The sequence below is a fragment of the Tupaia chinensis genome, unplaced genomic scaffold (genome assembly GCF_000334495.1).
Source record: "Tupaia chinensis unplaced genomic scaffold, TupChi_1.0 Scaffold000074_1, whole genome shotgun sequence".
Classification (NCBI taxonomy): domain Eukaryota; kingdom Metazoa; phylum Chordata; class Mammalia; order Scandentia; family Tupaiidae; genus Tupaia; species Tupaia belangeri.
Genome location: NW_006159534.1, coordinates 2,717,315 through 2,733,084, shown reverse-complemented (window position 1 = coordinate 2,733,084; position 15,770 = coordinate 2,717,315). Strand labels below are relative to the sequence as shown.

At 38.1% G+C, this 15,770-nt stretch overlaps 1 protein-coding gene across 1 annotated transcript in view; it reads right to left on the bottom strand.

Annotated features, from left to right (window-relative positions):
- XPR1 (xenotropic and polytropic retrovirus receptor 1) overlaps window positions 1-15,770 on the bottom strand; it is a gene marked incomplete in the record, with an annotated part of 233,170 nt that overhangs the window by 9,628 nt on the left and 207,772 nt on the right. Inside the window, 1 exon segment of the mRNA XM_014583954.2 lies at window positions 4,560-4,726. Within this exon segment, the coding sequence (XP_014439440.1) occupies window positions 4,560-4,726 (167 nt within the window).

The following is a 15,770-nucleotide window of genomic DNA, read 5'->3' as shown; positions in this document are numbered from 1 at the left end:
GGTGAGATTTCTAATCAATTAGAATTCTGCTCCAAAAGGTACATGTTACACTAACAACAAAATAGCTAATATTAGAAAAGATTAGCAGGATTACTGATTGTGCTATTTGCACTTTTATTCTAAAATTACCTTACCCTGCATTGAAGGAAGTTTTCTCTTCCTTTCTGATGTCAATAAATAAAATCAAGCTTGAATTTGCACAAATATGATTAATTTTTTAAAGATGTTCTGTATTAACAAGGGGGAGACAGTGCTCAGGGAAGACAACATTCAGCTAATACTTCCAGGTACTAGTACCAAGGATTTAGAAGTCCAGTTTTAGATACACAAAATCTTAAGTACACAACTGCCAAAAGACCAGAAATGTAATTCATGGATTTGCTCATTATTAATCTCTAGGAAATGAGCTCTGTAAATAAACATATTTAAAGGCCATGAAATCTTTTGGGGACTTATTATATAGAGCTGCTATATATTAAACCGTAAGATTTACTTTATTAAAAAAAGTACTTAGAGTAAATACTAGTCACTGTTAGAAGACATTTTGTTAAACAAAAATAAGCAGACCCCCTGGCCACTGTCTCTTTCCATTCCTAGAGACAAACATTTTAAAATTTGTAACTACATAATCTTTTTTTTTTTTTTTTGAGAGGTTTTCGCTATAGGGCGCGTGCACTTGCCAGACAGACAGAGAGAGACAGAGCGATAGAAAGCGAGAAATTACCCCCCAGGGGGGATGGCCACAATCCCTTCTCCTCCATTCTCCTCCCGGGATCTTGGGCACGCACGCACACACGCCCGGCTTGAGTTTTAAGCCACCGGGTCTGGAACATGAACTGCGGTCGACTACGTGGGAGTCCAGCGACATAGCCATTACGCTAACTGCTGGTCCAGCACTACATAATTCTTTTTACCCTCCATACTTAAAAATAAAGTATGCATATCATTTATCTTGATTAGTCAATTTTATACATTATCCAATGATGGCTGATTATGATAGACTCTATGAAGATTATTAAGAGGACTTTAACACATTCATATTGCTTTGTCCTATCCTCCATCCTCTCAATATAGTAATAATGAACTTTTGGATAAACCCACATTCAGGGTACTCATTGCTAGGCCTCAGTGAAGAACTGTGGTTTCATGAGCTTTTGAAAGTCAGTCTTAAGGTATCAGTTAAGCTACAGCCAACTGACAAGGGAGCTTACATCACCAAACATGTGACACCCTTTTGGAAGGAATACACTTAAGTAAAGATCAAGGAAAGTTAAGTTTGAATACAGAGATAATAAAAATGGTTTCAAACTTGGGGTGTGATATTCGATAATATGCACTGTAAATCCCAAATACATGATTCTAAGGTTCATATAGTTACGGTCTTGACTTCTTTTCTCTTTTATAGACAGGGTCTCATTGTTGGGCTCCCTCTGTCTCGGCTCCAACCTGGGACTACAGCACTGCGCCTGCCTTCTGGTTGGCCAGGGTCTTCCCCATGTGTTGCCTCAGCAGGCGGAGCACAGCGTCTTAGCAGTGTAGCACTGCAGCTAGGCTGTGCTCTTAATTTTTAAGGACACGCCAATGGACTTTACATTTCTTCACTTTTTAAGTCAAATGAATTTTATTTCAATATCTGCCATTTTTAAATTGAGAGAACTGTGGTTATCCAGGAAGACACTTTCCCTATAAAGTTGCAAATTATAATGCAGGAAAGCATAAACTTTACTTTCTAGAGCCACAAAAATACGTAATAAAGAAACTTACTGGGGGCTAGCCCTATAGTACAGTGAGTTAAGCCTGTGCATAAGGAGCTGGATCCCAAGTGGCTGACTGCAGTTGGAATCCCAACCCCAGCAGCTTGCAAAACGCAAGAAGTGCATGTGTGTGATGCACGAATCCTGACCAAATGGAGAAATGCAAGAAAAAGGAGTGCGGTGTGACCATGCCCCATTTGGGGAAATGCGGGGGGCGGCAGGGCTGGCAGTGGAGATCTATCTTTCTCTTCCTGGTGAGCACATACACCCTATGGCAATTTAAAAAAAATCCAAAAAAGAAACTGACTGAAAGATTCTATTTACTAATTTTATTATGGAAACTGAAAAGTTTGAACTATTTGGAAGGGGAAATAAAAGGTGGTATGGTGATTAAGGGGCGCTGGATACTCCCACATGGCTGACCACAGTTCAAGTCCCAGTCCTGGTGGCTTGCTTTCTCACTTTCCCTCTCTCTGTCTCTCTCTACTTGAATGAAAATAAAGGTACAAACAGTTCATCTAAGCACTCTAATAACAAACAAGTATATTATGGCACTTAGTAAGGCAAGAATAATATAAGCCACAATGGTACACAGACATTTGGTGAGCACAAGGGTCTTTACTGAGCTCATGATTTACCCTGATTACTGATTTTCTTTTTACATTAGATTTATAAAAATTGATCATATATTCTAAGTGTTTACTTTGGGATTATCGTGAGAGTAGGTTAAAAACAAAAGGTCACTTTCAATGAATGTCCCTTTACCCCTTCATTTGCTCACCTGAAGTTACCCCACCTATTGTGTTTTTATTCACTCTCCTATCATTTATCTTCCATCTTCACACAGCCTTTCCTAGTTATTAATAGAGTATTATACATTTGCACACTTTCAAAATACAATTTTGAGGTACTGATTACATTTTGATATGGTATAAAATATCAGCAACTCAATCTATACTTCTTTCTCCATCACAGAATTTTGAAACTGGGAAAAGAGCAAGAGATGACCTAGTGTAACACTCTTGCCTAATGGAAGGGAATCCACTGTAGTCTGGCTGCCTACATTTACATAACTAGTTAGAGCTGGGATTAGAATCCCCGCATTAGGATCGCTGGTTCTTTGTTTAATGTCTTTGGAGGTCTAATGATGGTATTTATCCTTCACAGAAATATTAGGTCGTCTTTTTTTCAATGTAAATAAAACGTCATGACTATCCCAAGGACCCAATACTTTGGTAATATATTTTTTATTTTTTTTTAGAGAGATTTTTGCTATTGGATATGTGCACTTGCAAGAGAGACAGAGACTGAAACAGAGACACAGAAAGCGAGAAATCACCCCTCAGGGGAATGACCACGCTACAATTCCTTCTCTGTCTCTTCTTGGGATCTTGGGTATGCATGCATATGCACCCAATTGTGATTTCTTCTTTTTAAGAGGCAATTTTGCTATCGGGCACATGCACTTGCTGGAGAGACAGAGAGAAAGAGAAAGAAAGACAAAAGCGAAAAGCCATCCCCCAGGGGTAGGGGGATAACGACACCACAATCTCTTCTCCTCCATTCTCCTCTCGGGGTGTTTGGACATGCACGCACATGTACCTGGCATGAGCTATTGACATTTTGATTATAACAAATACTGGTTGAAATTAATGAATGAAGTCTTTGTGATACACCCAAGTAGAGTCACTCTCTTTCCTTGGTGCTTTTATAGTATTGCTTATTTAGTCCATCATTCATTCATTCATTCATTTCATAAACATTAAGTCTAATATATACCAGGAACTGTGCTGGGCAGTATGAGCACCTAAACATGTAATTATAAAATATGTGATAATTGTTAAGACCAAAGTTTATATAGGGTTAAGAAGGATTAGGACAAATGGCTAAATATGTTAGGAAATATTTTTAAAGGCTCCTTTGAGAAAGTAATACTTAAACTGTCTTTTAAAACAGAACAAAAGGGGGGGAACCAGCAGTCAGTGTAATGGCTATGTTGCTGGACTCCCACGTAGTCGACCGCGGTTCGCGTCCCGGACCCAGTGGCTTAAAACTCACACCGGGTACGTGTGTGTGCGTACCCAAGATCCCAAGAGGAGAATGGAGGAGAAGGGACTGTGGCATGACCATCCTCCCTGGGAGGGTGATTTCTCGCTTTCTGTCTCTATGTCTCTCTCTGTCTGTCTGGAGAGCACACGTGGCTTATAGCGAAAACCTCTCAAAAAAAAAAAAAAAAAAAAAAAGAACAAAAGGGGATCAACAGGTGGCGTAGTGTTAAAGCACTGGACTACCACATGGCTAAACATGGATTGAACCTCAGACTTGGTGGCTTGAAAATCACGCTGGGTGTGTGTGCATGCCCACAATCTCGAGAGAAGAATGGAGTAGAAGGGATTCTAGTGTGGCCATTTCCCCTGGGGGGGGTGACTTCTCACTTTCCCTCTCTGTCTTTCTCTGGCGAGCACCTACAAAGCAAAGGGGAGAGAACCTGTTTCAATGGAAATGAATTCCATGTTCAAAAACAAATCACAAACCATAGAGAGTTATTTCTTTCTTATCCTATTCTAGTCTTTGTCACATCATAATGCGATCTACTTGCTAGTTTAGAATATAGTTTATAGCCTCCTTAAGAACCAGAATTTTGCTCTGTTTTTATTTATTTAGTGCCTAGCATCCAGTAAAAATCCTTTTTGTTTTCTTTTGCTGAATGAAAAAGTATCAGGTCTGTATTGGACAGGATTTAGCTAGTGGTAAAGTCTGCTTGTTTGTTTGTTTTTAAATAAATGTAAGCATCCTTGAACATACTTTTTGGGGGTATACAATTTCTTCCCGAAGGAAAGTGTTTTCTCCAGCATTCTTATCAAAGAGACCCCAGTCCATCTTCAGATCCCAGATGAGTGTATAGCAGGAACTGATGATACAAAAGACGATCCACAGGTAAAAGAACACAACGGTGTCTGAGTGATTTCGTTCTGAAGAAAGAAAAGGGTAAAAGAAAGAGAACATTATTAGATTTAAGTAAAATTCTTCGTAGATTCTTTATAGAGCTCCGTGAAAGCAATAAGTAAACAAATCTCTTTAGTAGGATCGTTGTCTAACAAAGATTAGTAATTTTGATTTCCCTGAGGCCCAAAGTTGTCATCCAACATTTCTTGAACATAATATTTGTACAAATGTACACTTGGAATTTCAAAGGCTTTCTGTTAAATACATAAACATCTAAATAATTGCAACAGAGGTTTTGGATGTTGCAAAAGATGTCATTTTAATTTCTTCCATCAGGTGGCAGCTTAGGGTAAAAGATTAAAAAAAAATTCTTAAAAGACTTAACAAAGAAAGTACAGCATTTGCTTCAAGAAATTCTTGGTTTGTTTTACTTTAGAAAATTTCCTTCACACACTTAGATCTTATCAATACTTACTGTGAAGACAATCAAATAACTCTAAGTCCACATAGAATGCCAGAAAGCAACAGAGATATTCAGAATTTACCCTTAAGGACATATACGAAAGCAAAATTTCTCTGTCATAAGGCAAAGCAGGACAATTTTGTTTCTTTTAGAAGATGTTTACTGATACAAAGGTCTAATGTGACTCTGTGCTAGGCACACTAGAAAGTAACTTTTGTTTTTATGCTGAGAACAGTATAAAGCACACTAAATCAGAATAATTTAATCTTTTTGTGTTCAAGTGCTTCACATATCCTGTGATGAAATTCCGCTTTGGTAAGTTCCTGAGTTACCATGTTTTATGTGCTCTGAAGGCGAACGATACAGGCATTTAACAGTTGATACAGTTAAGAATCATCAGGAAAGGGAACCAGCAGTTCGTGTAATGGCTATGTCACTGGACTCCCACGTAGTCAACCGTGGTTCGCGTCCAGGACCCGGTGGCTTAAAACTCATGCCGGGCGCATGTGCATGTGTGCCCAAGATCCCGAGAAGAGAATGGAGGAGAAGGGATTGTGGCATGACCATCCCCCCCTGGGGGGGATTTCTTGCTTTCTGTCTCTATGTCTCTCTCTGTCTGTCTGGCGAGCGCACACGCCCTATAGCGAAAACCTCTCAAAAAAAAAAAAAACAAACAAAAAACAAAAAAAACCCGAAAAAAAGAAACATCAGGAAAAAAATAACATCTCATTTTAAAAACATTTAAATTCTATGGGCTGGCAGGTGGCGTGGTGGTTAAGGTGCTGGATTCCCACATGGTTGACCATGGTTTAAGTCCTGAATCTGGCAGCTTTCTTTCTCACTCTCCCTCCCTCTCTCTGTCTCTCTTTGATCAAATTGAGAAGAATGATAATAAACAATTTAAAAAAACATTTAAATTCTAGTTAAATATGTAGAAAGCTAAGAATATATGCATCATTCATAATCTTTCTATTAAAATAAACAGGTGTTTGTTCATCACTTTAGGATTGTAAATGTGTGAAGTACAGTATAATACAAAGGCATCCTTCAGAAATTTATAATCTAGTGAATGAAACAGACATGTGTTATAAATGATAAATTTGGGTTCAAATTTGTACCCTTGAAGTATAAACAAAGTATGACAAGAGTATCTAAGAGAATGGGAATGTTTCCAAAAGTAGAAAAAGAACAAGTAGCATTTGAATGATTTCTAAAAGGATACATAAATAATATAGCAAAAGTTAGGCAGCTGAGATAAGATCACTCAGGGCTGATAATGAGGAGGATGAGTGGGAAAGCGTAAGGTGTGTCTGAGAAACTGTGAGAAATCTACAGCTAGTGAGACATGCGGAAGATGAAAGACTGGGTATGATCTAAAAAAAGGCTGGAAAGACATTTTAGATCTGACTGTGGTATGCCTACTTGGGCCTTAGGATCAGATCTGTATTTGAGAAAAATAACTAATTGGCAGGTTAATCACATCAGATTACTAAACTGGTTAACAAAAAACCCAAATACCACAGAGTTGCAGTGCTGTCAGTTCATATCAACTCAGGAGAACCAATTGAAAAACTGTCAGAAACCTTGGAAGATGGTCGTTTTAAACAATCACTATTATGAATTGTTTCATAAACTAACAATTAGGCTATATTAAAAACAAAGGTAATAAATACTCAACATTTACCAATTCCTAATTGTGTCACTGAATTTTGCTAGTAACTATTCCTTGAGACAGTATATATGTACTGTATCCGTATGATGGGAATACAATATGATGTGCTACTGTACACCTTTTCCCAACTCCACATTCAGCTATTATCTTAGTAGCCTGAAGTTGGTTACAGCGGAAATACTTTCCAGCCAGTAGGACAAGATGGTGCCCTTCTGCCCACTCTCGCCCCAGAGCTGGACTGTGAGACATGTACCACCAGATGTCCCTGTGTAGCTTCTCCTCTTGCAGAGTGGTAGGGAATGAAACTGGGATTTAAAAAATGGCCCACAAGTGATTCTAACGAACAGTACAGCCTGGACAGAAATACATTTTCACGTTTAAACTATTTCCACAAAAGTTTTTGTTCAAAAACAAATTGAGTTGAAGGTCAGCCACTATTAGGTTAAAGCCACATGGGAGGCGTATATTTCATTACTGGACACCCTAAAAGCTGGGCACATAGTTTCAGTTATTTGAGAGGCTACAGCAGGAGAAAGGCAACATAGCAAGATCCTATCTAAAAGAACAAACAAAAGCCCCCCCCAAACTAAAACATAAACATTAATAAGGGCTGGATAGTGGTATGGCATGACACTCTGTGAGGCTGACCCACATGGGAAGGTTCTGGTTTGACATCCAGAGACCTTCTAGAGTATGCCAGGTAGGCATATGCCCATGATCCAGGGCTGGCTGAAGCTGGGGGTGGATCACTGCATCAAAACCCTATTGGACGTGCTGTCTCTCTTGCTCATAAAGAAAATAAACAGATGAACTTTATAAAAAAAGGGTAAAGTTAAAATTTTACAAAACAAAAAAAAAATGAGTTGAATATAGCACTGTGTCATATGAATTAGCAAGTTAAGATCCTTAACAAACTATTATCTGGGTACAGTTGGATGTATTCCTACATGTGTATTTCATTCTATACACAGATGCACAGTTGAGTTTAATATCATTCACTAACACATGGTTGTTTTAAAAAGATGCTATAATACATCTATTAGGGCTTGCAAAGAATAAAGCAAACTAAGCAGCATAACAAAATTCACTCTCACATTTTCAAAATAAGATCAACACAGAGATACCAACAACTGTAAATTTTATTAGCAGCTTTTTAAAAAATTGAGTGTTTAGTGTGTGCTAGATACTTCACATATACCATCTCATTTAATTTTCTCAACAACAAGCTCTCACTTTGTTTGCTGGTAAAAATGAGTACATGAGGGGAACCAGCAGTTAGCGTAATGGCTATGTTGCTGGACTCCCACGTAGTCGACCGCGGTTCATGTCCCAGACCCGGTGGCTTAAACTCACGCCGGGCGCGTGTGCGTGCGTGCCCAAGATCCCTAGAGGAGAATGGAGGAGAAGGGATTGCGGTGAGACCATCCCCTCTGGGGGGTGATTTCTTGCTTTCTGTCTCTCTGTCTCTGTCTGTCTGGCGAGCGCACGCGCCCAAAAAAACCCCCCCAAAAAAAAAAAAAAAAAAAAAAAAAAGAGTACATGAGAATACAGTGAAATACATTAAATAGGAGTTTCTCAAGTGAATGCAGGTCATATCAAGCTTTTACTGAAAGCTGATTTTCTTCTTCACAAATTATCAAGAACTAATCAAATGTGAATTATATAAAAGGAGATTGGGGTAAAATTAAGTTGGGTAAAAGAGGAATTAATAATGAAACTAAAAGCAATATGCTAATTTCCTGATACTTGTCTTAGATTGGTAAGTGTAAATTTTGTCCTTAGATTATAATCCCTAAAAAGTATAATGGGTCAAATGTCTCCTTTTTTTCTAAACTCTATTTCTATGACAGTTCAAAAAAAAATACATAAGGACTGCCTTTTTATAAAAATTCCTTATTTATTATTAGTATTATTTTTTAACTTGGTATAGTCATCAGAGAGAGACAGAGAGAGAGAAAAGGAAAGTGAGAAAGCAAGCTGCTAGGTCTGAGCCTCAAACCGAGGTCAGCCATATGGGAGTCCAGGACCTCACCCACTACACCACTTGCTGGCTCAAGGACTTTTACTGACTTTTTTTTTTTTGAGAGGTTTTTGCTATAGGGTGCATGCGCTCGCCAGAAAGACAGAGAGAGAAAGAGAGACAGAAAGCGAGAAATCATCCCCCAGGAGGGATGGCCATGCTGCAATCCCTTCTCCTCCATTCTCCTCTCAGGATCTTGGGAATGCAGGCACACGCATCTGGTGTGAGTTTAAGCTACCGGGGCCGGGACTCGAACCGTGGTCGACTATATGGGAGTTTAGCAACATAGCCATTACACTAACTGCTTGGCCCCAGGATTTACTGACTTTTAAGGAAGCAATTTTAAAAAAAGTTTTACAAATTTTTATTTATATCTTCTATGAGTAAGAGAAATGGGTGTAATGGTTACCTCATTGGACTCCCATGCAGTTGACCACAGTTTGAGTCCCAGACCCAGTGGCTTAAAACTCATGGAGGGTGCATACGCGTGTGTGCCCAAAACCCCGAGAGGAGAAGGGATTGTGGCATGGCCATCCCTTTGTGGGGGGTGTGTGTGTGATTTCTTGCCTTCTGTTTCTCTGTCTCTGCAGCGAGTGCACACAACCTACAGCAAAAATCTCTCTAAAAACAAAAGAGAGAGAGAGAGAGAGAGAAATGGTCTGTCTCAACAGGGTCCTGACACCAGGATCCACCCTCAGCTCTAGGAAAGCATGGATATGGGCATGCCTGGCATATTCAGAGAGGTTATGAAACTGAGGTTATGAAACCGGCCTCTGTCAGTCTTGTACAACATCAAGTTTTACCAATGTACCACTGTCCAGCCACTAAATAAACAAAAATTCTTAGAGAATATTTCAGAGTAAATAATCTCTTATCTCATGAACTTCTCTAAACAATAATGAGAAAATACCTGGTTTACGAATACTATGTTTTGGTTTCGTTTTAATTGCCACCCTTATTTGATCTTTCCCATCTCCCAAATGAAGAATGCCTGTCCCTGAAATTACCTGCCTTGATTGGTACTCAGGGAATGTACTGAAAAGACATCACTTTAGGGAAGCAATTACATCTTATTCTCTCTTGGCTGACCCTGGGAGCCCACTTTAGGGATGTTCAGAATCACAGAAAATCAAGTCATTGCTATTCTACTCTAAGCTTCGAACTATTACACACCTGCCACATCAGCAGCTTAATTGTTATTGGACATATTTATGCTAACAATTATCTACTGAATCAAGAACAAATACATTTCTTGGAGTTTTGTACCCTCGTCATTACGGGAATGATAAAATATTATGTTAGGAAAAATGCTCAAGAGAAAAAGCTGAAAAATTATGTATGTAAATATCCTGAACAATGTTTCAGAAGGAATATTTTAAGAATGGAAAAGTAGTGGCATGTAAAGAAAAAACTGAATGGTCTCCTTTACATCTAACACTTTCCCCTTCTGGCAAAAGTTTACTAGCTTTTAATCTGAAATTTAAAAACTCAAGAAACACAAAATGAAAACAAATAAGTAGACCATACATAGGTTTCGAAGCCCAAACCTACAGAAATAAGCTGAATTATAATTGAGTTTAGCTCCTAGCAAATCTTGGATCTATTCCTGTAACCTTCATAAAAAATTTTGTAAAATTTGTAAAAAAAGAAAAGAAAAAATTAAACAATTGAATTATGATGTTAATACAATTCTCTGAAACATGAATGGAACACTCTTTTGATCTTCAGTGCATTTCACTGGATCATCTGTGTTACTCTCAGTTGATGTCCTCTCCAATCCTATGGCAGACAAAACACACATTATTCCCATTTTGCAGTTAAGAAAACTGGAGTGCAGAGAGATATTCAAGAAATAGGTCATTGAATATGAGATTAGAGAATAGAGATTTGAATCCAGACTCTCTCTTTGTGATTATAAAAAAAATTATACTCTTAAAATAATTGAGACAAAAATGTAAATTATTAGGCCCAAGACTAAATGGAGGAATCAGAAATAGGAATCTTCATCCAAGAAATTTTCTGTACTACATAATGCTGCTTTTATTAAGTCTTCTGAAATGGAAAAATAGTTCTATAAAAATATGAAGTAACATTAAAAACATTACTAAGATAATGCAGAAAAACAGAATTTAAAAACTATAGTTTCATATTGTATATAAAATTTTGTGTACAAAAGACAGATAAAGTTACATTAGATGAAGGAAGTAAGATTATAGGGACTCACTACGTTATTTCCAATTTTCTGCTATAGAGCGCATGTACCGACCAGAGAGACAGAGAGAAAGGGAGAACTCCCTCTAGGGGGGATGACCATGCTGCAATCCCCTCTCCTAGGTTCTGCTCTCGGGCATGTTTGCACATTAGCCCAGTGTGATTTTCAAGCCTCCTGCCCCAGGACTCAAACCGCAGAGTCAGCCATGTGGGAGTCTAACGCCTCAACTTCCACACCACCTGCTTGCCCTGAGGTCTCATTTTAACTTTATTACTTGAATTTTATTTTCACAGTGATACACACACACACAGATACACACACATTTATGTTTTACAAAAATAATTAAAAATTAAAGAAAAAGGAAGAAAGAGGACTAAGGAAAATAGTTATTATAGTGGCAATATTTTACAAGTGATTTTAACAAGTCTTTAACATTGCTATATTGTTTGTTTGTTTGTTTAAGATTGTGATAGTGCATGTGTACTCACTAGAGTAAGAGAGAGAGAGAGAAAGCCATCAGGTCCAGGACTTGAACTGTGGATGGTTATGTGGGAGTTCAGTGCCTTACCACCACGTCACCTGCTGGCCCAACGATGTTGTTTTTATAATAAAAATTAATCACTTGTGCACTGAGTGTAACTAGAAGCTGCATTATTTATTATATATTAATAGATAACATACTTGAGATCGACTCCAAAGAAAAATTTGCTCACTTGTATATTCAACAAACACATGCCAGTTGTCTTTGAATGGGGGGATGGGGATATACTAAAAAACTGTCAAGCACTAAGTCCAAGGGGGAGAGAGAAAACAGACAAATCAGTTGAAGATCTGTGCAGAGAGAAGAAATCAATATGTCAGGCTTTCAGGAGAGGAGACAGTCAGAAAAAACTTCCTGAAGGAGATGCTACTTGAGCTGAGTCTTGAAAGTTCTTGAGTTAAACAGAATTATGGGGCAGAGATAACCATTCTGAGCAGAACAGAAAACATTCCTTTATTCAACAAATGAGCAAATGTTCTAGATACTATTCTAAATATCAGGTGTGTAGCAGTAAATCTTACTCACTAATGGCCAAGTTTCCTGCCTCAGTTAAGTTTGCTACTTAGTGGGGGGTAGATGCTTATCAGATATAGAAATGAACAAGATGATTTTACACAGTGAAAAAGTATCATGGAGAAAATAGAACAGAGTGATATGACTGAGGCTGGCAGAATTCCTTGACAGCATTTAGGCAGAGAGTAATAAGGACTTGAGTAATAAGCAGTCAACCGCATGAAAAGCTAGAGGAAGATTTATATAATTTAATATACAATATTAAATTTTCTAGTAGCCATATTTAAAAAGGTGAAAAGAAACCTAAAATAGTTTTTGCATTTTTATTTAGCCCACTATATTAAACATTTTATCATTTCAATATATACACACTCAAAATGAAATTACTGAGATCATTTAGTGCTTTTTTTTTTTATACCAAGTCTTCAAAATCCAGTTGGTATTTTACACTTAGGGCACATTTCAAATTCTTGAATGCTACATGTAGCCTTATTATGGGGCAGTACGGTTCTAGAAGCAGTAGGGGAGATGCGTTTGAGAGGTAAAGACTGGAAGTGGCGTACCAGGAAGAAAGCTGCTGTGGTAGCCCAGTGAGAAATGGTGAGGACCAGGAGCACAAGTGTAAGGCACAGAGAGAGAATTCGAAATATAAGGAATACACAGGAGCTAAAATAGGTAGTACCTGGTAAATCCTGAAGGTGAGATAAAGGATAGAGTCAAGGATGACCTCTAATTTCCCACTGGACAACTGAGTGGGAGCGTACCATGAGCTGAGAAAGAACAAGAAGGGTTTCACAGTTTAGATATGTTGACTTTGGGGTACCTGTGAACGATCAAGGAAGCAACTGGAAATAAAAATTAGCTTGCAATAAGATTCGGGAGTCATATTGACAATGATGGAAACTATTCTGGAATCATCAAAAGAATAGAAACTCTGCAGAAATTGGTAAGGATACAATGAAAAACAGAGGTCCACTGTCTATGAAAGAAATTTTACTGCATTTACTAAACTTGGCTGAGTTCCTCTTTCTTAAGTTTATTTACACCAAAGGTCCAAAGAGGTGAGAGGATGAGCTCTCGCTCAAATGCTAAAGAGCTGTACCTTTCCCCCCCCCTTTTTTTTTAAAGAATAATTCTTTATTTAATTTTATTTATTCATTCATTTATTTTAACCCGACCAGCGAGAGACACAGAGAGAGAGCAAGAGGGAGGGAAAGTGAGAAAGCAAGCCACCAGGTCCGGGACTCGAACCACGGTGGGCCATGTGGGAGTATCCAGCGCCTTAAACACCATGCTACCTGCTGGTCCCACTTTCCCCTTCTAATCCTAGATAGATATACATTTCCAAGTTTGTCAATGTTTTAATCATAAAAAGTTACTGTGGCTCTAGGAACAGAGACAGTGAGGACATTGTTTCGAGATGCAGGAGTGAGGGAAGGAAAAGAGACTAGACCAGGCTTCATGAGGTAAGGGAAATCTTTTTAGAATAGGAGGCTTTTAAACATGCACAGGCTAGAAGAAAGGAGCCAGGGAGGAGGTTAAGGACAAAGGATGAATGCTAGAACACGATCCTGAGACAGGAGGACAGCTCAGAGCACAGAAGGAAGGGTACTTGGCATCTGGCAGTGGGGTGAGAAAGGGTGTGGATTAAACAGTTATGTAGGGAGAAGGTGGCTGAAGAAAATGACTAGTGATAGGGTCACTTTTGTCAAGGTTACAGCAGACAAGGTGGTTGGTTGGTAAGAGTAAAGAGGAAAAGGCTGAGAAAAGTGATGAAATCATCATACAAACTTTCCAAGTTAATATTTTAAGATCAACAAAATTTTAATAGTATTGTTAACAAAGGATAAAACAACACATGTAAGTTTAGAAAGAGGTTACGCTCTCCTTCCCATGATTTTCTCCTCGTAAAACATTTTGTTTGTGCTTATATTGTCTTTTACTCTATATATACATATATTTTTTCCTGTATTCTATCTAGCATTTTTTTAAAAATTCACTTTATAGTATAATAAATGGTATACATATTTGTCTTTCCCATTAAACTGTAATGTCTTGCAGGGAAAGACCTCATTTTGGGGCCTATCGCCACAATGCATATACCAGGGGCTTAATTAATATTTGCCAAACTGAATGAGGGCAAGGACTGTGTTTTACTCATTTCTATATTTCCTGTACACTAACTTCTACCAAATATTTGGGGAAGACAATATTGTTTCCACCCAGGAAAAAATGTGTACATAACAACAAAAGAGCAGTAAAATATGTGAAGCAAAACTGGATAGAACTGAAAGGAGAAACAGACACATCCCACAACTATAGTTGGATATTTTAACATTTCTCAACAACTGATATAACAAGTAGAAAATAAGCAACAGTAAAGAACTCAACATATTCTAATCAAGAGTTACAAACCATTCCACCCCAAAACAACAGAACATACTTTTGAAGTGCCAAAAATAATGTCTCCTTGGCATCTACTGAATTGATCACATGAATCTTTTTTTTCACTCTAGTGACATGGTAAAACCTAATTTTTAAGATTTCCTAATACTGAACTGTCTTTGCATTACTAAAGTATCTTAGTTATGATAAGTTATTCTTCAAACACACTGCTGGATTCACCTCCTAACATTCTTTGTGGATTTGTTTAAAAAAATTTTTTTTTAAATTTTAGCCAGAAGGTACATGCACTTGTCAGACACAGAAAGAGGAAAAAAATACCTCCCCCCGCCAATGGGTCATGGTCACTCTGCAATCCCTCCTTCTCCACTTCCTCATCCTGTTAAGATTTGGGACATGCACACACACACACATGTACAAACACCTGGCATGTTCTTCAAGCTACCAAGGCTGCAACTTGAACCATGGTTGGTCATGTGAGATCTAGCTCTCCTAACCACTAGTCTACAGGGGCAGCCCTATCTTCTAACATTTTATTGCGGATCTTGAGATATATATATATATAGATGACCAGAAACCACCACTGCAAAGGCACAAGAAATAAGGGAAATCAAGAAAATATCTCTCCCCAAAGGGAAAGAACAGCCTTTCATTATCCACAGACAGTACAACGGAACTCCTGGAAATGTCAGTTAGAGATTTTAGGGTATTTATAGTGACAAAGCTAAAAGAGATGCAAGAGACGAGACAAAGAACTCCAGAAGATGCAGAAGAGACAAATTCCAGTAGGTGAGGAAGTTCTTCCACGATCTAAAAGAGGAAATACACACCATAAAAAAGAATTAAATGGAACTGTTAGAGATGAAGGCTGTAATACAGAATATCAAAACCTGCCTTGAAAGTATTAAAAGCAGATTAGATCATACAGAAGATAGAATCTCAGATGTAGAAGATAGAACCTCTGACCTAGAAAAATTCACCAAAAAGACCAAGACAATAATCCCCCAAAATGAGAATAATATACAAGTAATACTAGATACTATTAGACACCCAGACACCAGGATAATTGGTATCCCAGAAGGTGATAAAACTAATCAGGGCATTGATAATCTATTCCATGAACTCCTGGAAGAAAACTTTCCAAACCTAGAGAGACATTCAAATATCCAGACCCGGGACCAGCAGTTGGTGTAATGGCTATGTCACTGGACTCCCATGTAGTCAACTGCAGTTTGAGTCCTGGACC